Here is a 26,668-nt window from a genome sequence, read left to right on the forward strand (position 1 = left end):
CTCTGGTTGTATGGGATTTGTAACAAAGGGTCAGCTATCTCATTCCTCCTGAGCACCTCCAACAGGTACCACATGAGGGAAATGTTGGAATGCCTTCTCCAAGTCCACAAAGCACATGTAGACTGATTGGGGAAACTCCCACAAACCCTATATAGAGCTGATCCAATCTTCCGAAAGAATGAAACCGACATTGTTCCTCCTGAATCTTAGGTTCAACCAATGGATGGGTTTTCCTCTCCAGTGCCTGGTTGTAGACCTTCACAGACAGGCTGATTCATCCACCTCAAGGGCTCTGCCACCAAGGAGCTCTTCAATTACCTAAGTGACCTCACCACTGGTGATAGGCGAATCATTACCCAGATTCTTTCTTCCTTCACTCAAGATGGCTGCCTCTGCCTAAGCCTGGTTCTGCCAGAGGGTTTCTTCTGTTGAAAGGGAGTTTTTCCTTCCCACTCTTGCCAAAGTGCTTGTTCGTATGGGGTCATCTGATTGTGAAGGTTTTCTCTGTTCTCTCTGTATTATTGTAAGAGATTAACCTTACAGTATAAGTCTTGAGGCACTATACAGAGTGAGCAAAGCATCGCTTTTGCTTCAAGGTGGACCAAAAATCTTGTTCTGTGACCTCACTGAATTCTTCCCACACCCATGTTTTTGCTTCAACTACTTCCGGAGCCACACTTCTCTTGGGCTGCCGCTACCTTTCAGCTGTCTCAGGAGTCCCACAGGCTAAACAAGCCCGACAGAACTCCTTAGAGCGATGGATCCCTTCATCTCCCGTGTCCTCCATCTGGTTCAGGGATTACCACCATGGCAGGTAGCAACCACCTTGAAGCTCCAACTCCATGTCAATACCTCAACAATACAGGTGCAAAAGGACAATGAAGTCCACAGGTGGGACACCCTCCAGTACACCTGGAAGAGAAAATGTCCAAAATGTTCTCTTCTTCTTTTGATTATGCATGTTTACAGCAGAGCCATAGTAATAGGCTTGTTTCTGCTAGTTTCATTTAGATTGTAAATAATCTAAATGAAAGACTGAGCAAATATCAGTTTAGCCAACAACTGAAGGCAAAACAGGCATCGTACTGCAGGGTTTGAAAACACCAAACTAGTATTAATCAGTACTGCAACATAACAAACGTGATTCCTAATCAAAAGATAAGAATTTGACATAGTCAGTTTTTTTGTATCGTTTCAGGTAAACATGTTCTTTACCAAATAATAATTGACATGCCAGTAAAACGGTTTTAAATTAAAAAGACACAGGAAGTGGAGAGAAGGAAAGAGAGAATGAGAAGGAGCAAAAGGTTTTCAAAGAGAGTTCCTAGTTTTTGGCTCTTGTGGTGAGCTGTGTGTAATTTTTGCAGCTTCCTCTTCTAACCCCCCTGCAAACAGGAGTAGCGCAAGAGGGAGGGAGAAAGTAAAAGAGGGAAGGGTGGTTGACTGATTATGTGTTCAAGAGGTGTGTGTGGTGAGGTACACAGCTCTCTCTCTCTACTGCTTTAAGAGCTTTACCGCTTCAGCCAACATCCTGAAGCAGGCCTCTCTTCACTCCTCTCCCCTCTCTCATCCAGACCAATGTATGGACTCCAGGAGCTTGAGTAGACGGCAGTGAGGAAAGCAACTTTTCAAAAGAGAGATAAACGGTGGGAGGGAAGTCTGCTGTTGGCTTCCTGGGCTGAGCTGCATGTGCTGGCTGGCCGGGTGTTGGAGTTACAATAGGAAACAATTGCCTTTTTTCCTGTGTGTGTGTGTTTTTGTATCCACCCCTCACAAAGAACAGCTGGACTACGAACTGGACTGGAGAAAGACTTCTGGATGCAGCAGCAAAGTGGAGGATCAGCCAAAAGAGGACAAGTGAAAGTGATAAAACAGAGGCTGGAGCAGCAGGAGTTGGACTGAGAATACAGGAAGAAGACAGAGGCAGAGCATTCAGGGACAGAAAAATATAGAAAGGGCAAAAGGAGAAATTGATCTCACTCCCTTGCCAGTTCTCCCAGGTGTGGTGGAACCTTCTTCCATCTCTCTTCTCCCATCCCTTTACCTCTCTTGACCCTGACATGGGCCGCCTGCTGGCCCTGACCTTCACCTACCTGGCCTATGTGCTGGCCATCGCGATTGCCTCAGAGCGCCAGCAGCACCGTGTGCAGCACGGCCCCTGCAGCTACACTTTCATCCTCCCTGAGGTGGAACACTGCCATCCCTTAAAGGACTTCCAGGTCACAAATATCCTGCAAAGGGACTCCCCACCTGAGGCCGAGCCCGATACAAGCCAAACCAAGGAGAGCAAGGCCCAAAAGGAGAGGCCTTCCTGGCAAGAGAGGAAGCTGCAGAGTCTGGAGAGTGCCATGGAGAATAACACTCAGTGGCTGCAGAAGGTAAGGTTTCTGAACTGTTGACTAAGGCGACCACTTCCTCCTGCCATACCGTGTTCTTCTTGTCTTTTTTTGCAATGTCGCTTTCAGCTCGCAGATCTTCAAACTAAATGCTGTAGAAGCACCGGATGTCCACAGAGTGCTCCATCCGATAACATCTGTTGACAAGCCCTCATTATTGATAAGTTCACTGCTTAGCTGGGATTTCCTGGATGCTTGCTGTATGGATATCTGGCTCCATGACAATACCTAGTGTATGAGTGTGTGTCTGAATTTAAGACCACTGGGATGTCAGAACTCCCTGTTGCATGCAAGTGGAAGAAGAATGGATAAAAAAAAAGTTTTATAATATCATGCCAAATATGTCTCACATGGTTAAACCTTCTAAATGAGTGTTTTCGCCCCCACGAGCAACAAGTATACAAAACTTCTACTCTTGACTCATGTTTTAGTGGATTTATGAGCCAAAGTCAACTCAAATGCTCTCTGTACCAAACCCAATGTACATAAAAACAGTATCATCCTTTCTCAGTAAGATGGTGTTGGACACATTTTGTCCTCATTGGATTGTTAGCCTTTGTAGCTCCGGTTGACTCAGATTATGACTGAGTAAAATGAAATGATGTAATGTAAAATGGCTTCACAGTGGAGTTTCCATTCCTAAGGTTATCTGGGCAGGGAATCAGTGTTGGGCCATTGTTTTGGACAGACTGACTGAGTGACTGACAGGTCACCCCTCTCCACCCATCTGTCTATTCTCGTCTCCATCTCCGCCAGTATATTTATGGTATGCGTTAATCCCCAGTTTGATTATAAGAATTTGTGTTGGGTGTTTAGACTGGCCGACTGAGTGCAAACACATATCTGAGGATATGAAAATGTGGTTTTGTGAATGCCAAAATGTTTCCTCCGTTGCTGTCACTTCACCCTTCCCACCATATACACTCATTTTTAATTCTTTCCTTTCCCTCCTGACAATTCTTTTTAGGGCTGGGCGATATGACCCAAAATTCATATCTCGATATTTTTTAGCTGGATGGCGATATAAGATATATATCTCGATATTTTTTTTAAGCCATAAAGTAAGAACAAAAAGAGTTCTTAGTCAAAGCTGTGTCCCAGATGTCACACAGGCACTTTTATTAACATACAGCACAGATGTACATGAAAAATTACTCAAAATTAAATTATGAGCATTCATTAAATAATAATGCTCCATAAATAAAAGAAAACAAGGTTGTTTTTGTGCTAAACAAAGAGCTCACAATTGTGCAGTCAAAATGTAAACTAAAAGACGCTGAGCGTAATAACAAAGACAGACAGATTTTACAGCTGCTCTGTTCCCAAGTTTTACTGTGTGACTGATAGCCTGGAGTTTGAAATCCGCTTCATAACCACGTCTCTTACAGGTGCCATTTATGGTCCTTATACACACACAATACGGTAATATTACGTTGATGCACAGTACGTATCACTCCGCGAAGCTCCTCGGTAGCCGTAATGCGCCGACAATCTATCAAGCGGTGCAGCTCCGTAGCTTACCAAAGTCGTACTCAAACATTTTTGACAGATTGCTGAACGCCGTGTACCACATAAAATCGGTTCGCGGCCACCAAGCACAACCAGAATTCATACATAAGGCGCGCTATCAACTTTTGAGAGAATGAAAGGATTTTAGGGTTAGCGCTGTTAGCTCGTTAGCGCGGTTAGCTCGTTAGCATGTTTAGCTCGTTAGCACGTTGACGCCGTCCAGCCCCACGCATGGGGCGATGCGCAGTAACTCGTTAACGGAGATTTGCCGTGTCCGTCTTGTCGCTGCCTGCACGTGAAGCGATGGGGTAGGAGGGGGAGTTGTCTTCAGTGAAGGCGAGGCGGAGTAACGTTGCGTAGAGACAAAAGTGGACGAAAGAGAGGCAAACTTGCGGCTCCACAACTATAATTATAACGTAACATAGACTATATCGATATAAAGGATATTGTCACATCTTATATCTCGTATAAAAATATATCGATATGTTTTAAAAACTCGATATATCGCCCAGCTCTAATTCTTTTCCATCCAACTTTGTCATTTCTATCCGCACCTCTGATGTGATGAATGTGTCTCATCGATCATGAGCTCTCAAAACCTTCTCCCATTCTGCTCACGTTCACCTGAAATGGAATCGAAACACACACATAAAAGCACACACTGATATACCCCTGTGTATTCGCTCTGCGTGATACTCCATCTATGAACTGGAGTCACGCCTTCCATAGGAAGCATCTCGTGGGGTCATATTATAAATATATACGTGTGTGTTTGAAATATGGAAAAAGGAAGAAAAAAACACTTTGTCCTCACGCATATTGTTTACAAAGCTCGAGCTGAACTGTAGAATTTAAATCTTCACATGCTGCTCTCATCTTGGACTCATCTTGGACTCTAACTTTCCACTTTCTCCACCAGAGATGTGATATAAGCGGCTATAAACAAAAAGCAGTAAAACAGTCCCACAACATGTTCAGAAAAGCCTCTGCTGACACACATCGCGCTCCGTTGCCAACATCCTCCACATAACGTCTGGAATGAAACTAAACGATCCAACATTTCAACAAGTAACCCCCAGCAGACTAAACTGATGCATAAATGATCAAACTGTAGGTGGGATTTCAACAAAAACACAGCATTACTCTAGAGAGACCTTTCTTTTCAATTGCACAAGGGTACGCTGAACTTTGACCCCAGATGGCAAAGCTTTTTCAGCACCTTGTGAGGCTCATTAAGCCTATCTGCATTCTGCAGGTTTTGGAGGAACGTGGTGGTATGGATCTGGAAGAGCTTCAGGCACATGTATGAGTGTGTGTCGGTGTTTCTGTGAAACCTACGATCTCCCTCAAAGCTCCCCTGGGATGCTACGACCCTTACTGTGAGCTTTCTACCAAAACCCTATGAAAGAAAACACACACCCACGCATACAGATTTAGGAGCACACACACACACATACTAATCCACCATGTTCCACAGAGTAAACTCTGAGTGAAGTCCAACAGGACTGTATTAATGCTCCAGATTCCTCTTGGTGTTTCCAAGAAGAAACTGGTGTTTGTTTTCTTTTGGAACAACCCCCAACATCACCCCCATCGTGTCCCTTTTGCTCTCTGCTGCCCTGAGGGCTTGGCTGCTTTTCTTAGTATGTTTCAGAGGCTGTGGTTATTATGCTAATGCAGAAATATTGCACAGATCAAGGTAGCTAGCTGACCACTGGTGACCTGATATTTTGGCTGCTCAATATTTCATTAAACCAAAGTATTTCTACCACATTACTTACATCACTCGATTGGGCTCCATTAACTTTCATAGACTTACACACATTTTTCCTTCGTAAGTGGTCTGATTCTGACTGCTGAATTATTAAATCTTAAGTGCTCATCTCAATTACAAAGACACAGTTTCACTTATGCTGCAGTTTTGTTTAGTTGAGTTTTTCTTTTTCTTTACCACAGTCTGTGGGTGTCTTGGCAGTCCTCACAGCAATAAATAAAGTGACACCGAGACAAGAATAAAATTCTGCCCTCATGCTACTGGCTGTGTTGGTGCTTTGAGCTAAATTGTAATGTCAGGACCCCAGCTGTCCGATTTATCCAGTAATAGATCCAGACATTGCAGTCAAAACTACAAAGGTTAGTGTTGTCATGGTGTTAAAGGACAATTCAGGGTATCTCCGAAGTTACTGGGATGCATTTTTGGACTTTCTAAAAATATACCTATCCCTAAAAAAATATTGCATTAGCTAACATCTGGTAGCATGCTTCTGTTCTTGGTACCAGACCCATCATTAGAAAAACATAAATACGAGCATAAGATGGAGAGATGAACATCACCCTGCAGCAGATAATAATGCAGATATCAGTGACAACAGATACACCACAGGTTAAGCGAAACACAGGATGAAGGGTGGAGCTGATGTAGAGGTGGGTTGCAAAGTGGCTTGGAGTTGTCCCGCAGCTGGAGATAAACAGATCTGCTGGGACCTCAGTTGAACTAATGCTGTTTAACATTGCTGCCAGTCCATCTATTAACTACTAAGATGTGAATAACATGATGAAAAATCAAAAAGTCTGGATTCATCAGGTGGGTGTGTCTGTTTTTTTCCTGACAAGCAGGAACTGCCAACCCCAGGTGAAAAACAAAATCAGCAGCCACATTGATTTATATTCTTTGTCGTTGCCCTGTTCAACCTACAGAACATGGTGTCAACCAGAGGCAAATCTTTTAACAGACTTTGCTGCTGTGAAAACAGGTCGCAGTGTGAAATGCATCTAGAGTTTTTTGTACACTGCACAGCTTAAACAGACTCTCTGTCTCTTCCATTGCATAGAGGTGGTGGCAGAAAAAATCTGTATGATTAAAGAGCAAGTCACAAAAGTTTCACACAGAAGTTTCTCTAGATTTCTGCTTTTGTACTGTCAAATCACTATTTCCATTCTCACAGTCGTACCCATCCTGTTGCGCCTCCGTCTATCATGGTCATTTGCCAAAACAACGTGCACACATGTTTCCCCTCCCTTCTGCAATTGTAACCAAGAACAAGCGCGTCCATTTGCTCAGTAATTAAGATATCAGGGAAGTCCTATGATTTTCTCAGCACCGATCCCTTCTCTCTTTCGTATATACACAATAAAACGGAATTATGTTACATCCCAAAAGCAATTTATCTGGCTGCATAGTGCAGCGAGCGACAGCAACAGCGAGCGAGCATTTGGCAGAAGGGGGATGGAGTACATCAAGACTTCTGAATTGAGCTCTGGAAGAAAGGATGTAATAGGAACACTTTGGACAGGCAGGCCGATAGCAGCCCTGAATGCATAAGGCTGATTACGATGCAGGGATCTTTGGTTCTTCTTTGGAGTCTGCTTTAATCCGCTTGGTAATCTCTTCATAACCTTCATTATGAACGGATTTCCCTCCCCCCCCCCCCCCCCCCCCCGCAGTCTCAGTTGTCCTAAAATAGTAAAATATGAGGGAGGGATTTACAGAGAAAGATTGAAGGGAGACACTTTAAAAGAATGGGAAAGTTCAAGAGACAAAGAGAAAGATTACTAGCAAGCAAACAGTTTGAGTGCAGATTCATCTTTATTATCCCACTTAAGTTAGTATTTTTTAAACTTAATAGAAAGAATTATAATGACCCCATTCCTCCACATATTTTTTAGGCGAAGAAACAAACAAGCAAACAAATAAACCACCAAACAAACAATTGTCTGGTTTGAATTTCCTTCGATTTTTGTGGATAGCCACTCATTAGCTGGATAATTTTGAGTGCTTTCTCCTCAGAGACTTAATTTTCCACTTGTGTGGTTTAATGAGTACAGTCTGATCTTTTCTCCCCAGAAAAATCATAAATATTAATGTTCTCGAGTTCGATATTCTACTCTGCTTTATTGCAAAAGGCACAGGCCATTGCCCGTTAAACGTCAAACAAAACTGTATCATTCACAGTAGAAAAAGTGAAATTGGACTTCCTGATGCCGTTTTCTCAAACAGACCACATTAATAAGAAAATCTATTTATTGGAACAAGATGGATGTCATCCTATTTTTACTCCCGGTGTAACATATGATGGGTTTTAGCCAATGCTTCTCTCTCGGTGCTTGTGATTGATTACAGAGTTTAGGTGACTATCTCTGAAGTCCTGCTCATGAATATCTTGATGTCAAACTCCCAGTATATGCTTTCGCTTCTCTTTCTGCATACCCACTGAAATGCCTATATATTCCATCATTTTATGAATGTTAGGTGATTGGCCTGAGGTAAACCTGTAGATGGATGGATAGATGAGTGGAAATACACTGCAAATGCCCTGGGGATACTAAATTCTGTGACTCCATCACAGTGTCTGAAAAGATTGAGGTAAAAAAAAAAGGGCACACGACTTCAAGGTTCAGTCTTTCATACTGCATCAATGTCCTAGTGAATACATAAAGCACATTGCCTGCTAAAATCAAGCAGCAATCCCTTGGGGCTGAAAAATGAATTGTCAAAAAACTGCAGTTCCCCTAGTGGCCATTTGAGGCCAGCTTCAAGTAAATCAGTAAGCCCTCATAGACCTTTGTGTTAAAATGCTCAACTTTAGCCACTAAAATAACCTTTTACAGCCTGGCAGTAAATACAGTGCTCATCTGAACACAGATCCTGCCCCAGGGCCGTACAGCTATCTATTTCCTTATGCGGTCGATCATTATCTCTCTACTATTAATAACACAAAGAAGTGAAAGATTTCTTCCAAATCTCTCAACAAAGTCATCCACTAGTGTCCTGCACTCCTCCTCCTGCTCATCACTTAATGACTTAGAGTTGTACTGAAAGTCTGAGGTGTACAAGATGAACAGGAATGGAGACAGCAGCAGAAGTGATCCTTCTTACTATTTAGATGGGAGTAAACCCTCTGCAGTATGTGGATGATTGTATTTAGATTTGTTCTGTATGTAACTGTGGAAGGCCAAGAGAAGTTATTCCATGCATTTTCAATAGGACCAAAACTAGTCTCTCCAGTACTTCTGTTGCATACAATATGAGAGCAACTGCTCGATAGTCTTTATGCTCTGATAGTGTTGACGTCTCTGGTGCAGGAACCAGACAGGATGTTTGCTATCTACTCCTTCTTCAAAATGGCGTCATAAATGGCGTTAGGATCACAGACACAAGGCAAGCACCAGGAGGAGGCCAGGAGTCTTAGTTAAGTAGGGGGAGGAAGGGGAAGAAGAGGAGAAAGGAAAAAAAAATCAGTAAAGGTAGTGAGTGTGTGTGGAGGGCTGTGAACTAAACCTGCAAATGAGGTAAAAAGGTTTACCTCATTTGCCCTCTCCAGGTTGCTCACTGGTTGTCTGTCTGTCACCTTAAAACCAGTGATTTGTTTTTCATTCTTCTCATTCTGCTCAACTTTAACCTCCAGCTTCCTCCTGTAGGAATCCTTGCATTTCCTCAGCTTCACTGTTAGGTCCCCCTGAACTCTCCTCAGTTCCTTCCCGTCCCCACGTTTAAAGTCTTTCTTATTATTATTCAGGAGCCTTTTCAGGCTACTAGTGATCTGAGGATTATTGTTCGCAACTGCATGGATTGGATTTTTGCAAGGCCTACATTAAGTGTTGTGACTGTTGATTGACCGATGTGCCATACACACAGCTTCCTATGCTATTTACTGACCACAGCTGCCAACAAAGGCAGCTGTAGCTGGTAGTCAACTACTGTCTGAGAGTCTTCACCTCTGTCGTTTCCAATCACTTTGCTCTGCTCACAACTTAGCACTCGACTCCCTCTGGTCTAAATGTGGTGGTTCTGACTCCATAAAATTAAAATGCTAATACTGAGGCTTCACAATTTCCACAAACTAATGGGTGACTTCATGGTGGCCACCTCCATCCTTCATATGCAGTGCATGGATAAAATCTGATTATTACCAACACAGAATGAGAAAATTATCAGCCTGTTCTCCCCACAGCTGGAGAACTTCATCAACGAGAATGTGCGCTCCGGGGTGGAGGAAATAAAGAGAACTGCGGTACACACCCAGACAGCTGCCATGCTCGAGATGGGAACCAACCTCCTCAGCCAATCAGCAGAGCAGACTCGTAAACTGACAGATGTTGAGACCCAGGTAAGCCTATCAGCAAAGACCAGAGCGAACCTATTTGCAGCCAGTCCAAATGAAAAACTGTGGGGGCCACACCCATGCAAAAACAAATGATGTCACTTGGGAAACGCTCGGTGAACAGCTAATTAAATGTAAATCAGATGTAACCCGCTGAGAAGCCATGCCCAAAGGTGGCGGGAAATGCTCTAAAACAGCTTGATTGACACAGTGAGTCGAGCTTTGCGTCTGACAACAAGCCAATTAAAACACAAAGCTTGGTAGCACAACACAGATGTGTCTTCAATTATGCCACAGATTTTGTTATTACAGACCAGGCTGTTTTTGGTCCCGTTGCTTTCTTTCTCTCTTATCAAAGCTTATATAAAATTTGCAACCTGTGCAAATAATCCGAGCAGCTTTGTTCAAGTTTTTGTTTTAACCGCGACTTCAAAACATGTCACAGGTGCACATGAGATCATCCTTGCTTAAGTTTTGATTATAAGATCAAAGAAGGCAATTTCACGAGCTTTGTGATGGACAGTTTATCCCCAAGGGTCCTTTTTATGAATTCCCGGCGAGCGCCCTTTATTTTTCCACTCCACATCTCTCACCGTTCTCATTCAATCTTCTTTAATGTGTGATAGATTTTTTTTCTTGCTTATTGTTTTTTTATCAATCTATAGGTGTTAAACCAGACAAGCCGCCTGGAGATTCAGCTACTTGAGTACTCACTCTTCACTAACCGGCTGGAGAAACATATACTTCTGCAGACTCAAGAGATCTCTCGCCTCAGTGATAAAAACAGGTGAGAACACATACACACACACACTTCTCAAAAGACATTAGAGCACATTTTAGAGCACTTGAAAATGCTTCATCAGTAAAACCCTCCCTAAAACTCTACGTGCGATAATGAGTTTTTCTTTGATTTTTTAAAAATCTGTCTGTAAGACTTGGTTCGTGCTATTTTCCTCATCGGTTTTTCCTTTGCTAATGAAATAAGATGAAACATAAAAAAGCAAATACTCCTTTGAAAAAGAATGCTTTCTCAGGAAAAGGCCACTTCATGGGTATTTTGAAAGGGAGACTATAAAAGCCCCGCAGAGATTAATGCACTGTATATGCACATGCATAAACTGGCCCTTCCCATACTGCAACTGCAAAGAAATATGTTGAATGAGCTCATCAATTGTGAACTAGAGGGCAATTAGACATAATGCGCATTGTATAAGCGTGTGTGTTTGTGTGTGTTTGCTAGTAAATGGGCAGTGCAGTTAGGAGGGGTTTCCCTTTCTTCTCTCTAGGAACACAGGGTCAAGTAAAGGCCAGGAGGTTAAGGGCTGGGCTCTGGGTGGATTGAAAGGGAGCCAGTTTTCTTTCTTTCTTTCTATCCGCTTGTTTATCATTCCATCCATCTCTACCAAGTGTGACCAACAGAGAACACAGTCCTCCAGCGTTCTAGCATCTGTTACACATCTGGCCCCGCTCGACCCCCCGTTCTGCCCTTCGGCCCTCATCTTTCAAGACGGTGACGCAGATCGGACGTGTAGATAAATGAATCCGTCTTGACAAGGGTAAACTCCATGACAGGGTGCATGAAATTAGAAATGTAATAGCAGATTTGCGGAGAGGCAGCTGTGGAATGAAAGGGAAATAAGGGCTCCACTAGTTGGATGAGGCTACTGCTGCTGAGCATTAAGGGCATGGGGCCAGTTTTTGAACTGCTGCCAAGCTAAGAAGGGGCAGAGAGGCATGTTTGCTTTCATAGGCATTATATGTGAACTAGTATTGGCAGGAAGTACAGCACACTGCAGCAAGACTAGTACCAGTGTATATTTTAGAATAATAATAGTAAATAGCAGAATATCATAACCAGAACAGTATAATTGCCCAGGTCGCACAAGAAATGTTCCGTCAACTTACACAATCATTGAAACATTGCTGTGCTGCCTTTATGCCATGCTTTGCACTGTGATTGAAGCAAAGCGCCCATAATGGAGAACAATTTCTCATCGAGTGTTTTCCCACAAAGCAAAAAAATAAAATGGAAGTGAGTGAAAAGAAAAAAAAAGTGGTTTCGATTGATCCAGCTTTCTTTCCCGGCCACATACTGAGCTGCTGCCTAAAGTGGGAGATTGAAGATCCATCTGCGTGTTCACGGAGCTCAGAAGTAGCTTGTTCAATCTAGGTGGCTGGATTGTTTCAATAAATAACTGCTGCAGACTCATTAGTCAAAGCCATAAAGATCAAGCTGCAGGGATTTATGGTGCTCGTTTGGACGTGGGGGTGTGCCACTTGTGTGGCGCGCGCGCGCGCGCACACACACACGCACACACGCACACACGCAATCAGGTTGTTACCTCATTGCTATGATCGAGCAGCTTAGCATGCAGGCCATCTGCGAGTGCTGCTGTGGTACAGGTGTTTATATGATGTTAGCCCAATGAGACTGTGGAGCTGATGTCTATTAGTCATCCTTGTATAAATGTGCAAGTTTGTGCAGTCTCCACTGTGAAAGGTAAATGCTGAATGGATGGATTCTGCACCCCCCCCCCCCCCCCCACACACACACACACACACACACATGCTTTTAATCTTCATCCTCCAAACAATATGCATTTAACAATGGTGTTAGTGCTGCTTCAGATGTATTTTTCATTAATTTTTTCCTCTCTTTTCAAGAATGCTCTATAAAGTAGAAAAATTCACTTTCTCTTTCTTTGCTTTGACAGTTTTCTGGAACAAAGGCTCTTAACCTTGGAGGGTCGGTATGGGAGGGAGCTAAAAGGTCTGCAGAGCGAGAAGCAGCAGCTTCAAGAGCTTCTCGAGAGGCAGAGCCAACTGGTCAGTCAGCTTCAGCACGAACTGGGCAGCTCTTCTCTTAACAGCACCTTACTACAGAGACAGCAGGCCATGCTCACAGATACTGTGCAGCAGCTGCTCGCTGTGGCCAATCACTGCAATGGTAAGCCTTAGTAAGTTTACTGTGCAAATGGCACTATAAATATCAATTTCTAAACAAATATAGCCAAAGGCAGCTTGTAATTAACATCTGAGACATGCTATATATGTACATGCTTACACTGCAGACACAAAAGGCTTAAAGCAGAGTGTAAAGCTTCGAGAGAACTCACATATGGGGTTGGGATTTGTGTGCAAAACCCGTAAGGTTGCCATCTGTAAACACATGTTTGCATGTTTCTTCAGAAATCTCCAATATGCCCAAGGAGGAGCCGCTTAGTTTCAGGGACTGTGCAGAGATCCTGCGATCTGGAGTGAAAGAAAGTGGAATATATAGCATACGCCTCCACAACTCCACACAGACTGTCAAGGTAGTAAGACTTTAAAGGCCACTGGCCTTTTCTTGCAAATATCACCTAACCGACTCTGACATGAAACTTTCTTTTGGTCTGTGTGTCTCACACAATTTAACACTAGAGTTATTTTAACTTGGATTAATTTTATAGTTTTTTTCCCCAACCCAGAGTCATTATTTTGAGCTGCAATAAATACAGGGAGAAAAAACAAAACTAGTCTGATGTCATGGTAATATACTAGGGATTTGGTGTAGAGGTGATGGAGATGTCATGCTGTGTTACAGAGAGCTAAAATAATAAGCAACAGGAGCATTATGCCCTGCAGGCTTTATGGTGAGCGAGAGTGCACTGCAGAATGCAAAGTCAGAAAAGCCTAAGAGGTACCTCTACTGATCTCAAGTAACTAGCCCTTGGTAAGTCAACCATGACATCCACCAGCAGGCTATTCATATTCTGAGTCACATCTAGCATTCTGGGGATCTTAACTCTCAAAGCCTCACAGGGCAAAAAAGACAGGCTGAAGCAGTGTTGTTTTATTCATTATTTTCAGTCTAGTTAGCTGTTGGCACCAACTCCTACTGCCTCTGCCCTCCTCCCCCACCCCCTGTTCTTCCTCTTTATTTCCTGTGGGCAAGGCAGCCAGGTGTTAGGCACTGGTGCCATGTGTTTCCTGCCAACTGGGGCCAGTGTACATTTCCACTGATACAAGTTAGTACTCGTGAAATCATTGCTGCTTTCAATCTACGCCATCTAATTCAAGTTGCAATGTGGCTGGCAAGCTGGGTGGCTGCATAAAAGTGGGGCACATACAAATTGCCCTATTTTCAAAGCCGAAAGCCAGCTTTCTCTACAGACAAAAGGAATACAAGAATACATGTTTAATGCATAAACTGGTTATATGAGGCAGATTTAGCGGGCCATCCATTAGGCTCTGTGAATGATGATAATGATTACAAAACCACATAGTTAAGGGTCTGTTTTTTTCTTCTTTTCTTCCTTTTTTGTGTCTCTTTTCTGTATGTTTTTGAGAACTCCATTCGTAGAAAGTCCCTTTATCACATTGACCATAAAGTCATTATTTTTTTTTTCTTGAAAATCCTAATGACCCTTGAGCTTCCAGTGCTTTATTGTAATGGATTTGGCCCTGGCATGCCTTTCTTGGCCAATAACAAGCCTATTTGGAGTATTAAATATGAATCTGGTCTAAATCAGAGTAACAACCACATTTGGGAAATGACTTAAATTGAGAATTCTATTTCAAGACCCTGTTTTTGTATTCGGTGTGATGCCTTTAAGGTCAGAACATTGGCCTAATGTGCCAGAGTATAATCACACAACACTGCTGGTCTGCTGTGTATTTCAGGGTAAATGAAATTCTCGGAACCATCTGAACACTTTAATTTCTTACTAAAAAAAATTAACCTGCATTGTGGATGCTTATATGCCGTGACCAGTTCTCCCTCAACTGATCTGCCCCTCCCTGAGCCTGGTTCTTTGGGAGCTTTCTTCCTGTTAACGGGGAGTTTTTTTTCCTTCCCACGGTTACCAAGTGCTTGCTCAAAGAGAGTTCCCTGATTGCTGAGGCTTTCTGAGTTGTTATGATATACAGCACATTGTGGCCACTCTTGTTGTAATTTGGTGCTATATAAATAAAACTGAATTGAGGTTTGGTTGGTTGAAGACATTCAAGCAACTATTGGTTGTATCCACATTCCAGAGTGTAAGATTGTTTCTGAAACACAACTGTCGCTGACAACATTTATAATTTGAGGAGACAACATTTTATAGATATTCAAACATAGTGCCAAAGAACACTAGTCCAACACTGCTTTGAGGTATGGTGAGTACAAGCGTTCAATTAAAATGAATCACTGAAGTATCTAATCTTACCACCCATGGGAGAAATTCATTTAGCACACCTGAAGGAGGCTGGAAGAGGTCCAATTAAATACCTCAGATATCTAAAGTAAGTCCCTGGACAAGTTTAGATTTCAAGATCTGTCACGAGACAAACAAGTAAAATGAATTCATATTAGTTTGTCCAAAAATCCATGGAAAAACCTGCGGCCAAGCAAGAAAGAAAGCAGACTGTGTAACCAGAAACGCAGAAGCCTCGTCCTCAGCTGCTACACAAGGGATAAGAGAACATGTTGAGGTGAAGTTTTTTCTTTCCCACCTGGGTTGTATCATTGTGACAACCTTAGACGCAGAGTTCCCGAGGTTTCCGAGGCATGCTTTAAATAACAGAAAGGCTGCGGTGTGTTTTATTTCTTCATGTCAATTCTTCACTTAGTGTAGACAGCTTTGGTTCCTTAAGAAGTGACATTTTCAGATTAATCCCTCTTTAAGGATACATAGACTCAGGAAAGATTAGACGTCAGTCTCAGATGGTTTAAAATGGGAAACATATGGGAATACTCAATGTCTGACATATGTTCATCATTTGTATCATTTGTATGATACTTCATAGACTATTGAGATGTTTTAGAACATTTTTTTTTCATTTTTGAATATAAAATAAATACTTTTTGTATGTCATTAAATTAAATACTTATTTGCAAAGTAAATCTGCTGCAGGACTTCCTGCATTTTAGACTCTTTTAGTTGATTGTTTCGAATTTACAGCATCAGACTTCTTTCTTTTCATTCAGTCTTAATGCCATTTGAAAAAAAACATCTCCAATGGATCTGCTCTGCACCAACTTAATGCCAACCAACAATCAGTGACAAGCTGGTTAACAAAGCCAAGCAGTTAGCTGATAAAAAGCCAGAGAGCCCTCACAGCAGATGGTGGGGAATACAGGATCGGCATTCACCAGGTGGCTTGAAGCAGGAGTCCAAATGAATGTTTTGCCTCTTCTGAATAGAGAACAATCACTGTGGCAAATGCTCTATGTTCTGTATCAGCTGCAGTTGCTCTGATGCTTCTTTAGTTGGATAAAAACGTATTGATGCACGCACAAACTTGAAGGGGACTTAATGTGGTGGTTCTTGGACTACCAAGAACAGGTCTTCTTTAAAGACAGCTTCAGATGTACTTCTTGTAGACACTCACCCCTAATGAATAATAGCTTGTTTTAGCTGTTTTCTATTTGCAGGTGTTTTGTGATATGAAGACCAGAGGCGGGGGTTGGACGGTGATTCAGCACAGAAGAAACGGTTCCGTCGACTTCCATCGTGGGTGGAGGGATTACAAAACGGTGGGTTCCCCAGCCAGATGGCAGGGCCACTTTTAAGCTCAGGTCTTATGGTATCAGTATTGCAGGACTGGACAGGAGGTTTCAATAACTTTCCACGGGTGCTTTGACACAGAGAGGTGAGGGAAAGCAGCTCGCCTGTGATCCCGGGTGACCTGCGCTTGTTGTATTTGGCCGCCCTTATGTTCTCCACAGCCCCCCCATGTTATTGCACCTGCTCTCACTCCCTGTCCCAGCCATACTCCCACACATCCACATAAACAAAAATGCACAAACACACACACACTCACGTGTCACGCAGCACTATTATTTGCATCCATCCTCAGATTCCCCTAAGCCTTCCTGTGCAGGGATATGAGTGCGTTGATGAAAGAAACCGAATTTCCAAATGCAAAGACCACCCTAAAACAAACTGGATACAATACAATTGCGCTTGAGAGACTGTGAAGTTGCTCCAGCGCTTTGGCTGGGAATCGAGCATGTTTTAGCACCTTTGGCTTTCATTTTGCTTGGAATTTAAATAATGCTCTTTTTTTCTGATTCCATTTACAAAGTGTTGCACAACAAAAAAAAAAAAGCCAGTGCTTGTAAAGCTTTTACAGACAAAACAAATTTGGGATTTTTGACTGAATGGAAGAGCAATTTTTCTTTCACCTATGCCAAGAAATCAATTGTCATTGCTCGGTTTGGAAATTAAATGCATAGCGGAGTGTGACTGCAAACAGAGAGAGTGGGAGAAAGAGGGGAACAAAAAAACGCCTTAAAAACTATTGAAGGACAATATTTTTACAAGTGGATGATAAATATTTGGCTCCAGCTGTGGCGTGGGAGGACAGGGGCCCCTGTAGATGCCAGATAACGTATGAACCATAATGCTTCACTTGCCCTGGTCCACACACAGTATTCTCAAAGAGGTTGTCTCAGAGTTCATCGAATTTTGCACCCAGACGTGCTGGAAAGATAATAAATGTTCCACAGCTCTTTATTTGAACAAAAAAAAAAAAAAAAATACAGCAAAAAGCAAGTTTGACAGGGAAACAAGGTAACTTATATTTAAGACATAAACATTTTTTTTTAAAGCCAGTCGTGTAGCATAACCCAGTCAGTTATGTAGCACCACAAAAGTGAGACCGATGTGTCACGAAAGGACGGGATGTGCCAAGCGCTGACCCTGGGAATTCAATGGACCTGGCCGAGTTGCACCGAGCTGTTTCCACCTCCTCGAAACAGTCCTCGGTGTGTGTGTGTGTTTGTTTGGGTTTTTTTTGCAAAGAGCACATGAGGGGGGCAGCAAGTCAGACACAGGAACTGCATTGAACATTGAACAGTGGTCAATAAAAAAGAAATTACCTGTGCAGACCAAATGCCTCACTTCTGAAGTGCTCCCATTTTGGGCTGAAGCCCAACAGGAGATGGCTCAGAATCGCATGGCAGATGTAGCACGACAGACCCACGCTCGGTGTTTTCTCATGGTGACACACAGATGGTATCTGACAAAACTGGGCTTTTCTGCAAGCCATTTCATTCCCCCATATTTAGCAGTTTGTGCTCAGTTACAGACTATTATTTGTATTATTTCTTCTTAGCACTATCGCTCACTATTTCCTTACTTTTGTTTAATCCTCTTTACTCCTTATGGAATATAGGACTTAGACAGTTTGTCTCCACATCACATCCTGTGCTCTCTGAAAGTTATTTTGGCGATTGGGTCAGCAGCTTTCAGTTTATCCATGAAAGATTGCCTCCATATCTGCTTGGGGCATCTTCTTCTTTGCTTTCCTTGGGCTTAATTGTGCCACTGAGGATTTAAGGAAAAGGCAATTGCTATTTAGAAAAGCGAAATAACTGACTATAGTTTATACAGTACAGTGAATACTAAAATTACTGTAACCATCAGATTTAAAAGTAACCTTTGTAATGAGCAATGTCGCCTTGATGTTTCTGGAGGTCACTTGATTTTGGTAGTACTACCCGAATCTTCACTGGACAAACTGGCCGTGTTAGACTGATTCATGTGTGTTTATATCAGTTTGGGTCAGTGTAGACAGAGTTTGTTTGTATTTTTTGGATTGTTTTTTTTTGTTTAAGCGGTTAATGTGCTGTCTTACTTTATGATCAAGCCTAGATCTGTTTATTTTAACTTCGTTTATGGGCACAGACATCATTATTTGACTTTTTGTATGATGGTTTTCTTGTTCTTCGTGCCTGACCGGCTGGGTCTCTCACATTACACCAGTAAAATAATGAGAGAAGAAATGGCTGCTAAGCCTATAAATGCACAGAGATCTCAGTGTGAGGTAGCTGATATCAGTCTGCATTATTTATGAATTCCAGCTATTATTCACTTTTTGCCATTGCTAACTGTTGCACAACTTCTACATTGTACAGTGCTGGGAAATGAAGTGCAGTTAGCTAATGCTAAATTGTTAATGCTATAGAGAGTAGGGCTGATTCTTATATATCGCTTTCCAACTGTCCTCGAGCACTTAAAGCACTTTATACCTGTCTCATTCACACACACAGACACACACACGCTCACCTGTGCCTTAGTTCTTTTTATCTATATTGACACACTCCCATAATGAACACATCAGGAGAAAGTCAGGGTTTAGTATCAAGTATCATTTAGCATGTAGACTGCGAAGCAGCCAGGGATCGAACTACCAACCAGTGTTATATTTTAGGCAGTGGAGTGTGTTTGTGTGTGAAGGTTTTGTATAATTTATTGCTGTTTATCAATAATACTAAAAATATTGTTATTGTCCAGGTCTAAAGTTCAAACAAACAGCCTACAAACTCACAAAGCCAACTGTTATTTTAATTTGTATTTTACATTTGCTTGTGGAGATTTTGTGCTTTGGGATTTTGAAGTAAATTAACATGTCAGCTGACCGGTCTTTAGCTTTGGGAGTTGAGTATTTCACTTCCTTTATTCAGTCTTAGCCCATCAGAATGATATGTTTCACTTCTTAAATTGAGGTCCATTTTCATATTAACTCTGAACATACTTGGCAGGCTGCTGATAAAAGCATCCCCCCCTTGTTAGGATATTTTCTTTTTTCTATTGTGTCTTTTTCTTTGTGTCTAATCCAGGGTTTTGGAGAGTCGTCTGGGGAACACTGGCTGGGGAATGATATCATCCACGAGCTGACCAGCTCCCAGGATTACAGTCTGCATGTCCAGCTAAGAGACAGAGAGGGGAATGAAGCCTATTCGCATTATGACCACTTCTACATAGACGGAGAGGACAAAAACTACAGGTAACCAAAAAGCATGAACTGTAACTTGTGTTTCTTTAGCTTGCAGCAATGCTTTTCTTGTCTTATTGAATGACTTGGTAATTAGTACATGATTGGGCAAGACTTGACAACATGCCCACTTAAAACACCCACACTCTGATCGAAAATTTAATTATTTCTTTTTCCCACTTTCTCAGAAACATGACATGAATCGGCTCTTAATGAAGGTGTTTTATTTCAGAAGTCAGTGTAAGTGCTATATTAAGAGCTGTCTGTTGTGAACACTATAATGGCGGTACAGTGACACCTCTTCAGCTGTCACCTTTGATGCGGGCGCGGGACTCTCGGATTAGAAGCCGTTATCAACGGTTAAAATTCGTCTCTATGTTTTCATTTTTCTGGGGTTTTTTTTTTAAATCTGCGACCGCTGAAGTGGAGGCAGCAATTGGACTGTTTCTAAAAGAATGTCATTCAAAATGATGAGCCAAGTGGAGGGCAAGCGGGCACTTTTAGTTTGCCTCTATTTTTCTTTTCCCATCAATGCACCTGCTGTTTCCCCCTGAAAATCCCCAAAGCCACATCCACTAGAGTATAACAGGAACACTAAGCAATACCTGCTCGCAGCCAGAAACTGACAACTCACACAAAGCCCTTTGGTAACCCAGCAATCACTAACAAGATTATGTGTGTGTGTGGGGGAGTCGGGGTGGGGTGAGGTGTGAGAATGCCGAAGCCATGTAGCTTCTAAAACAGACAGAAATGTAATATGAGGTTAGATTAGATAGAAATTCACAGGAATTTGCCCTTGTTTGGGGAACGTTTATGGAGATTGATGCTCTGAGAGATGACAAATCATAATCACATGTGGAGGTATGCTTCCAAGACGCCTAATAGGGCAGCAAAATTGCATTTGCCTGAGTTTCATCCCCATAATTAGCGTGATGAAACGCAGCCTTTCAACATTTAGCTGTAGGCTACACTGTGTGAGTTGAAGCACCTGAGTGCATATAACCACGTTCTGTCTAACCAGTTCAATGTGCATCAGATTCAGCTAGCACCCTGAAGAAGCTGGGTTGTTTTTTTTATTGCAACTCCCCAGCTGGAACTGTGGTGCTATGCAGCTCGTCAGCCAGAGCAGTTCTCATCCTCGGTGCATTCGGTGCACTCCCCAGAGCTGCATCAAGGTCTTCACCTAAAACTCAGTAACAAGATTCATACATTAATCATCGATATGACAGACCACCTTTCCCTTCGAGGAAGCCAAGAATAGCTGCACTTATAGCAGGGAAAGTAGTCGACATTCTTTTAGCGTAACTGTATCTCTGTCATTAAGCCATACAATAACAATATAAAAGACAGTCACCTTGAAAAGGGTTAGCCTGTGGTCTGTGGTATTGGTATAATAGCTGAGGGAAAAGAGAAAAAATAAAACACATCTGGAAGTCATGGCTAATGCAAATGTTTTTCGGGGGTGCTGGAGGAGCTGACACCTTCTGTAGGCCACTCTTTCCAGTAGCATATTCTGTAAGCTTGCTGTTGCCATTCTGACTAATTTGATTGGTCCTAATTTGCATCACATCATTGAATTAGCATGAAAAAACCCATCCTCATGCATGGCTGAACCTTTCCCCACATCTTGACTGGTCGTGACAGACGGCTTAACCTGGTTCTGCTCACGGATCAGTTGGGTTCTCTCTGTATTGTTGCACCACTATACCTCACAATATAAAATTTAAGATGAGTATTGTTGGGGAACAAAAAAAAAGTAATTAAATTTGATTGAAATTCTGTTAATGAACTCTGTGCTGTTCTAGCTTTTTTCCTGCCCCCCAGCACCAGCACCATTATCTCCTTCACCCCCCCTTCGTCTCACGATGTGTTGTCCTGCCCTGCGGTGAACTTACAAATTCAAGAGGAGGATTCTTCACTTAGTCCTCACAGACAGCGTGCCCCAGGCTACATGGGAGGAGGAGAGGGGGGTCACATAACTCAGGGGAGAGTGTGTCACTAACTAGACAAAATGACAGGGCAGAGGAGATGCCAAACAGCGAGACTGACCTTGTCTGCTCTCTTTAAAGCAGTCGTGATGTGCGCGCACACACACACTCTCACACACAGATGCGGAATCAGACGCAGAAACGCACACACACCCAATTGCCGGGCTGGTGTATGAAAATAATTGAGCGAATCAATTTAAGTTGGATAGAGATTTCTTACAGGCGCCGCTGCTTCACAAAGCACAGCATGGAAGAAAAATAATGAGAACTTCTTTAGGTTACTTTTTATACTGATGTTGAGACAACAATGGGGTAACAATAGGAATGCTGGAGTCGTACTGTACATATGATAAAAAGGATATGATATTATATTGTGGTATATAACTTTACATATTTCTATTCATCTGTTTCTTTTTGTTTTATCTTTGTAAAATAATAAATTGACAAATTTTATTTGAATTTAATGATGAGCTCGACAGGCTTTCATCCAAAAATACACCCCTCTTACAGAGTTTCTTAATAAGAAGAAGGAACGGTGAAAGAGAGGAACATCGGATTGTGCCCTCTTTAGGAAGCGGTTTACTAAAACCAAATTGTAAAGTCAGATATTGCCAGAAGCTGTGAAGAATCAAAGTTCGACAAAGGAAAAGTGAACAGTAAGAAGCCAATTCGTCAACCTCATCCTGTTGGTATCCTGTGGTATTATTGAAATACAGACAAACTGGGTTAGTAAACACAACTGTGCCGTGTTCAGTTTAGCAGAACACGATTGGATTACTTTAGAGATACTGAGCTTCAGCCAGTTTGGGGGCAGTTTCCACTCACTGCCATTTGCAGCATCCAACAAGTTGCCCAACATGGCTTTAAATAATGAATAGGAGCGCCTGCAGCTGAGCTTTTTTGCTGAATTTCTATATTCATTTTTTTTTCCTCTCTAGCCTTCATGCCGAGGGCTTCAGCGGCACAGCTGGACGAACCAGCAGCCTCTCCCACGCTGGAAGCCAGTTCAGCACCAAGGACAGAGACAATGACCGCTGCACCTGCAAGTGTGCGCAGCTCGCGTCAGGAGGTAACGTTGCATCAGTCACCTGCTGTCGCTCAACCCACATCATCTCAATCTGTCTCTCCTCATAACCCGTCTTGTAAAGAAAAAAAAAAAACGATATCCACTCCCTTGTAAATGTCCTGAAGTGCATTTCATTTCCCTTCTGCGCCAGTATAAAGTTACTGCTGACTTACAGCTGTACATTTGGGTGTTACATTTCATGAGCTTGCATTCAATTAATTCTGACTTTTACCTTGAACTTTTTGCCACACTTCCTCTTCTGCAGGATGGTGGTTTGACGCTTGTGGTCCGTCCAACCTGAACGGCATATATTACCCTGCCTCCTCCAGCGTGGTTCGCTACAATAGTATTAAGTGGTACTACTGGAAGGGTCCAAATGTGATCGCTACCATGACAACCATGATGGTTCGCCCAGCTAATTTCTGATGATGTTGGCATGTACTTGCCACCGGATTGTGAAGTGAATGTCATCACCGTTAAACAGAAATATACAATATCCAAGAAAATGTGTATTTTTGGGAAGACACTCAAAGAAGGCTTTCGGTGATTTCAGCTTGTGGACATTTTGGAGGGGTGCTTTAGCAATCGCCTGGGGACATATATTCAGACTCACCGCAAATGACTGTGAATTCCTGAGTGAGGAAATCCACGAACCGGAACTATTCACAAAGGTACTCGGGCTATATTTTAATAAGGATTGTTCAGCTGTGAGAGGAAGGAGACAGAGTATGAGCTTGGCTACAGACAAAAGAAAAAAAAGAAGAAATAACACATCACTTTATGCAGTTTAAAAACCAGTTATGCAACCCCTAATAAATGATGAAACTTTAGAAATGTTATAACAAAACTTACTTTTAAGGATGGATAGAAAGTGAGTACATCAGAGAGACAGCTCAGGTTGAGCAGTTTAGAGATAAAGTTAAAAGAGGCGAGGCTGAAATAGTTTGGACAGAGGAGGAGGGACGGTGGATATATCAAACAAGGATGTGGAAGAGGGAGCTGCAAGGCGGGAGGAAAACAGGAAGACCACAGAGGATGTTCGTGGGCACAGAAAAGGAGCATTAGTGTGCTAGGCATAGGGTGAGATGGAGGTAGATGATCTGCTGTGGCTAAAAGATGAAGCAATGAAAACTTTTGTTGTGTATTTGATGTAAGATAATTTGGTGACACTTTATAACAGCCATCATTAATAAAGGATAAATTAATTTTTGTTTATTTTGTACTTTTTTTTTTTTACTGCTTAACAATAGAATAATAATGAATCTTATATACTAATTGATTAATAAGTGGTGTGTAAATCAATCAATCTATGAACATTATCTGCACGGCTATTGTAAAGTTTATAAAATGTGTTACACTTGGTTAAGAAGCACTGTGGAATCTATAACAATAACTTGGATGACTAATATAAACTGGTCTTTATATTACTTAGTTTCTTGTCTCCTGTTATCACTGTTTGATATGAGTATCTCTCAGCCTGTCATTACAATGTAAATATCGCTGTTTCCTATGATACCATACATAACGCAATATTTAACTTGCAACATGATTATCTTATTACAACACGAGATAGATAGATAGATAGATAGATAGATAGATAGATAATAAAAAGGAGATCAGAGAAACCAAGAACCCCCCCCCCCCCCCCAAAAAAAAAAATGTCTTGAATGCTTCTGTATTTCATTTCACACTGACTGCTTTGTCAACTTGGATTTGGTGTTTGTGATATCTGTAATGTGCGCAGAGCGAAAGATAACCTATTCTTTAAAGTTTTACCATTGTTCATAAAACAACGCCATAAAGAACAGCAATAATATCAGCCTCTGCCCTTTGCGGTATCTTCAGGCTTTGCCTGCTTCTTTCAACAACCATATTTCATAATGTTTATTTGTGAGAGATTTAGCTGATAAATGTAAATCATACTCTTTCACCGCTGTGATTTGCTTTGAAAAATGAAACATTTGAAATAACATCTATAAACATAGCTGTAAATTACATTTGGACTTTGCCCAAATAGTAAAAACATATACAATTTTACACAGTTCCTACAACCCACAGTGCAAAGCTCTCGTCTCCATCTTGCTACATAAAAGTTGAACAGTCCGATAACGCTGAGCCCTGCAGCGCTCATTAAAAAGTGAATGGATGGAGACAGCAGTCAGTTAACTGGCAGATGACACATGTGGATGATAACTGGCAATCTATAATCTTATGTCACAGAAACAAGCTTTCTTTTACTGTATAATGAGTTTAAATAACATGGAAACAATGTCAGTGGAACATTGAAGTAGTGGACACACATTACCGGGTCAAATGGTTGCCATCTATTTATTACAAAAATGTATGACAAAAATAGACTATAGTAATAGTCACTCACCCATTCAAATCATTAAATTCAGGTGTTCCAATTTTGAAAGAATGTGTCCCTCTCAGGAGCTCAGCTAATTCCTGTGTGGTACCATCATAGGATGTGTAACAAGTCCAGTCATTAAATTTCCTCACTACTAAATATTCCACAATACACTGTTGGTGGAAGTGATTGGGAACGACAGCAACTCAGGTATGAAGTAGTATTCCAAATAAAATCATAGAGCGGGGTCAGTGGATGCAGAGGTGCTTGGTGCTCAGAGGTCACCAACTTTATGCACAGTCAAGTGCTAGTGCTCAAGAACAGCACGTAGAGAGATTCATGGAATGGGTTTCCATGGCTGAGCAGCTGCAATGCCTTACATCACGAAGCGCAATACCATGATGGACGCAGAGGAGTAAAGCACGCTGACACTGGTTAAGTCTGGGTTTGGTGGTTGTTTGATTGCCAAGTGTAAAGTTTGGTGGAGGTTTTTTGTTTTTGTTTTTTACAGGAGTTGGACTCAGCCCTTTAGTTCTAGTGAAAGGAACTCTTAACACTTCATCATACCAAGACACTTTGGACAATTTCATGTTGCCATCTTTGTGGGAACAGTTCACAAAGATGGGAACATGAAATGGATACAACATGACTGCGCACCATGACTGCAAATACCATAAAGACATGAATGATGGAGTTTGGTGTGGAAGAACTTGACTGTCCTGCACAGAGTCCTGACCTCAACCTGACAGAACACCTTTGGGATGAATTAAAGCACACACTATAAGCCAGGCCTTTTCATCCAACATCAGTGTGTGACCTCACAAATGTGTTTTTGGAAGAATGGTCAAAAATTCCCATTAACACTCCTAAAACTGGTGAAAAGCCTGCCTAGTAGAGCTGCAGTTATTATAGATGCAAAGGGTGGGGCAGCATTATATTAAACCCTCCGGGTTAAGAATCCAATGTCACTCAAGTTCATAAATTTACCCTTCATTTCTAAGATACTCGAAAAAGTGGTTGCAGCTCAACTTCATTTATACCTGGTTAATAATAATATCTACGAGAGATTTCAATCTGGTTTTCGCTCATGTCACAGTACAGAAACTGCTTTACTTAAAGTCACTAACGATCTTCTAATCGGAGCTGACTCTGGTCTTCTCACCATTCTCGTCCTTTTAGATCTGAGTTCAGCCTTCGACACCATTTCTCACTCTGTACTTCTAAGCAGACTTTCCTCTCTCGGCATCTCTGACACGCCCCTCGCCTGATTTCAATCATATCGCCTCGACCGTTCCCAGTTTATTCAACTAAGATCATTCCGCTCTCGTCTCTTCCCCGTCACCTCTGGTGTACCTCAAGGCTCAGTTTTAGGCCCTCTTCTCTTCATAATATACATCCTCCCTCTAGGTACCATTTTCCGCAAATTTGATCTTCAGTTTCACTGTTTTGCTGATGACACCCAGTTATATCTCTCTTGCAAACCTAAGTCCTCCCTCCCACCTCCCTCCCTTTCA

The 26,668-nt window shown here is 42.0% G+C and overlaps 1 protein-coding gene across 1 annotated transcript; it reads left to right on the forward strand.

Moving 5' to 3' along the window:
* The first annotated feature begins 1,466 nt into the window (after positions 1 to 1,466).
* angpt2b (angiopoietin 2b) lies at positions 1,467 to 24,426 on the forward strand. The gene is made up of 9 exons (XM_085262684.1): positions 1,467 to 2,378; positions 9,857 to 10,012; positions 10,672 to 10,793; positions 12,721 to 12,953; positions 13,196 to 13,320; positions 16,404 to 16,505; positions 19,596 to 19,762; positions 22,677 to 22,807; positions 23,070 to 24,426. The coding sequence occupies exons 1-9, from the start codon at positions 2,061 to 2,063 to the stop codon at positions 23,228 to 23,230; spliced, it is 1,515 nt and encodes a 504-aa protein (XP_085118810.1). The 5' UTR covers positions 1,467 to 2,060; the 3' UTR covers positions 23,231 to 24,426.
* The last annotated feature ends 2,242 nt before the right edge of the window (positions 24,427 to 26,668 follow it).

The sequence above is a fragment of the Mchenga conophoros genome, linkage group LG22 (assembly GCF_057382185.1).
Source record: "Mchenga conophoros isolate Kocher_MC1m ecotype Shallow Benthic linkage group LG22, M_conophoros_male_GT1.1, whole genome shotgun sequence".
Taxonomy (NCBI): Eukaryota; Metazoa; Chordata; class Actinopteri; order Cichliformes; family Cichlidae; genus Mchenga; species Mchenga conophoros.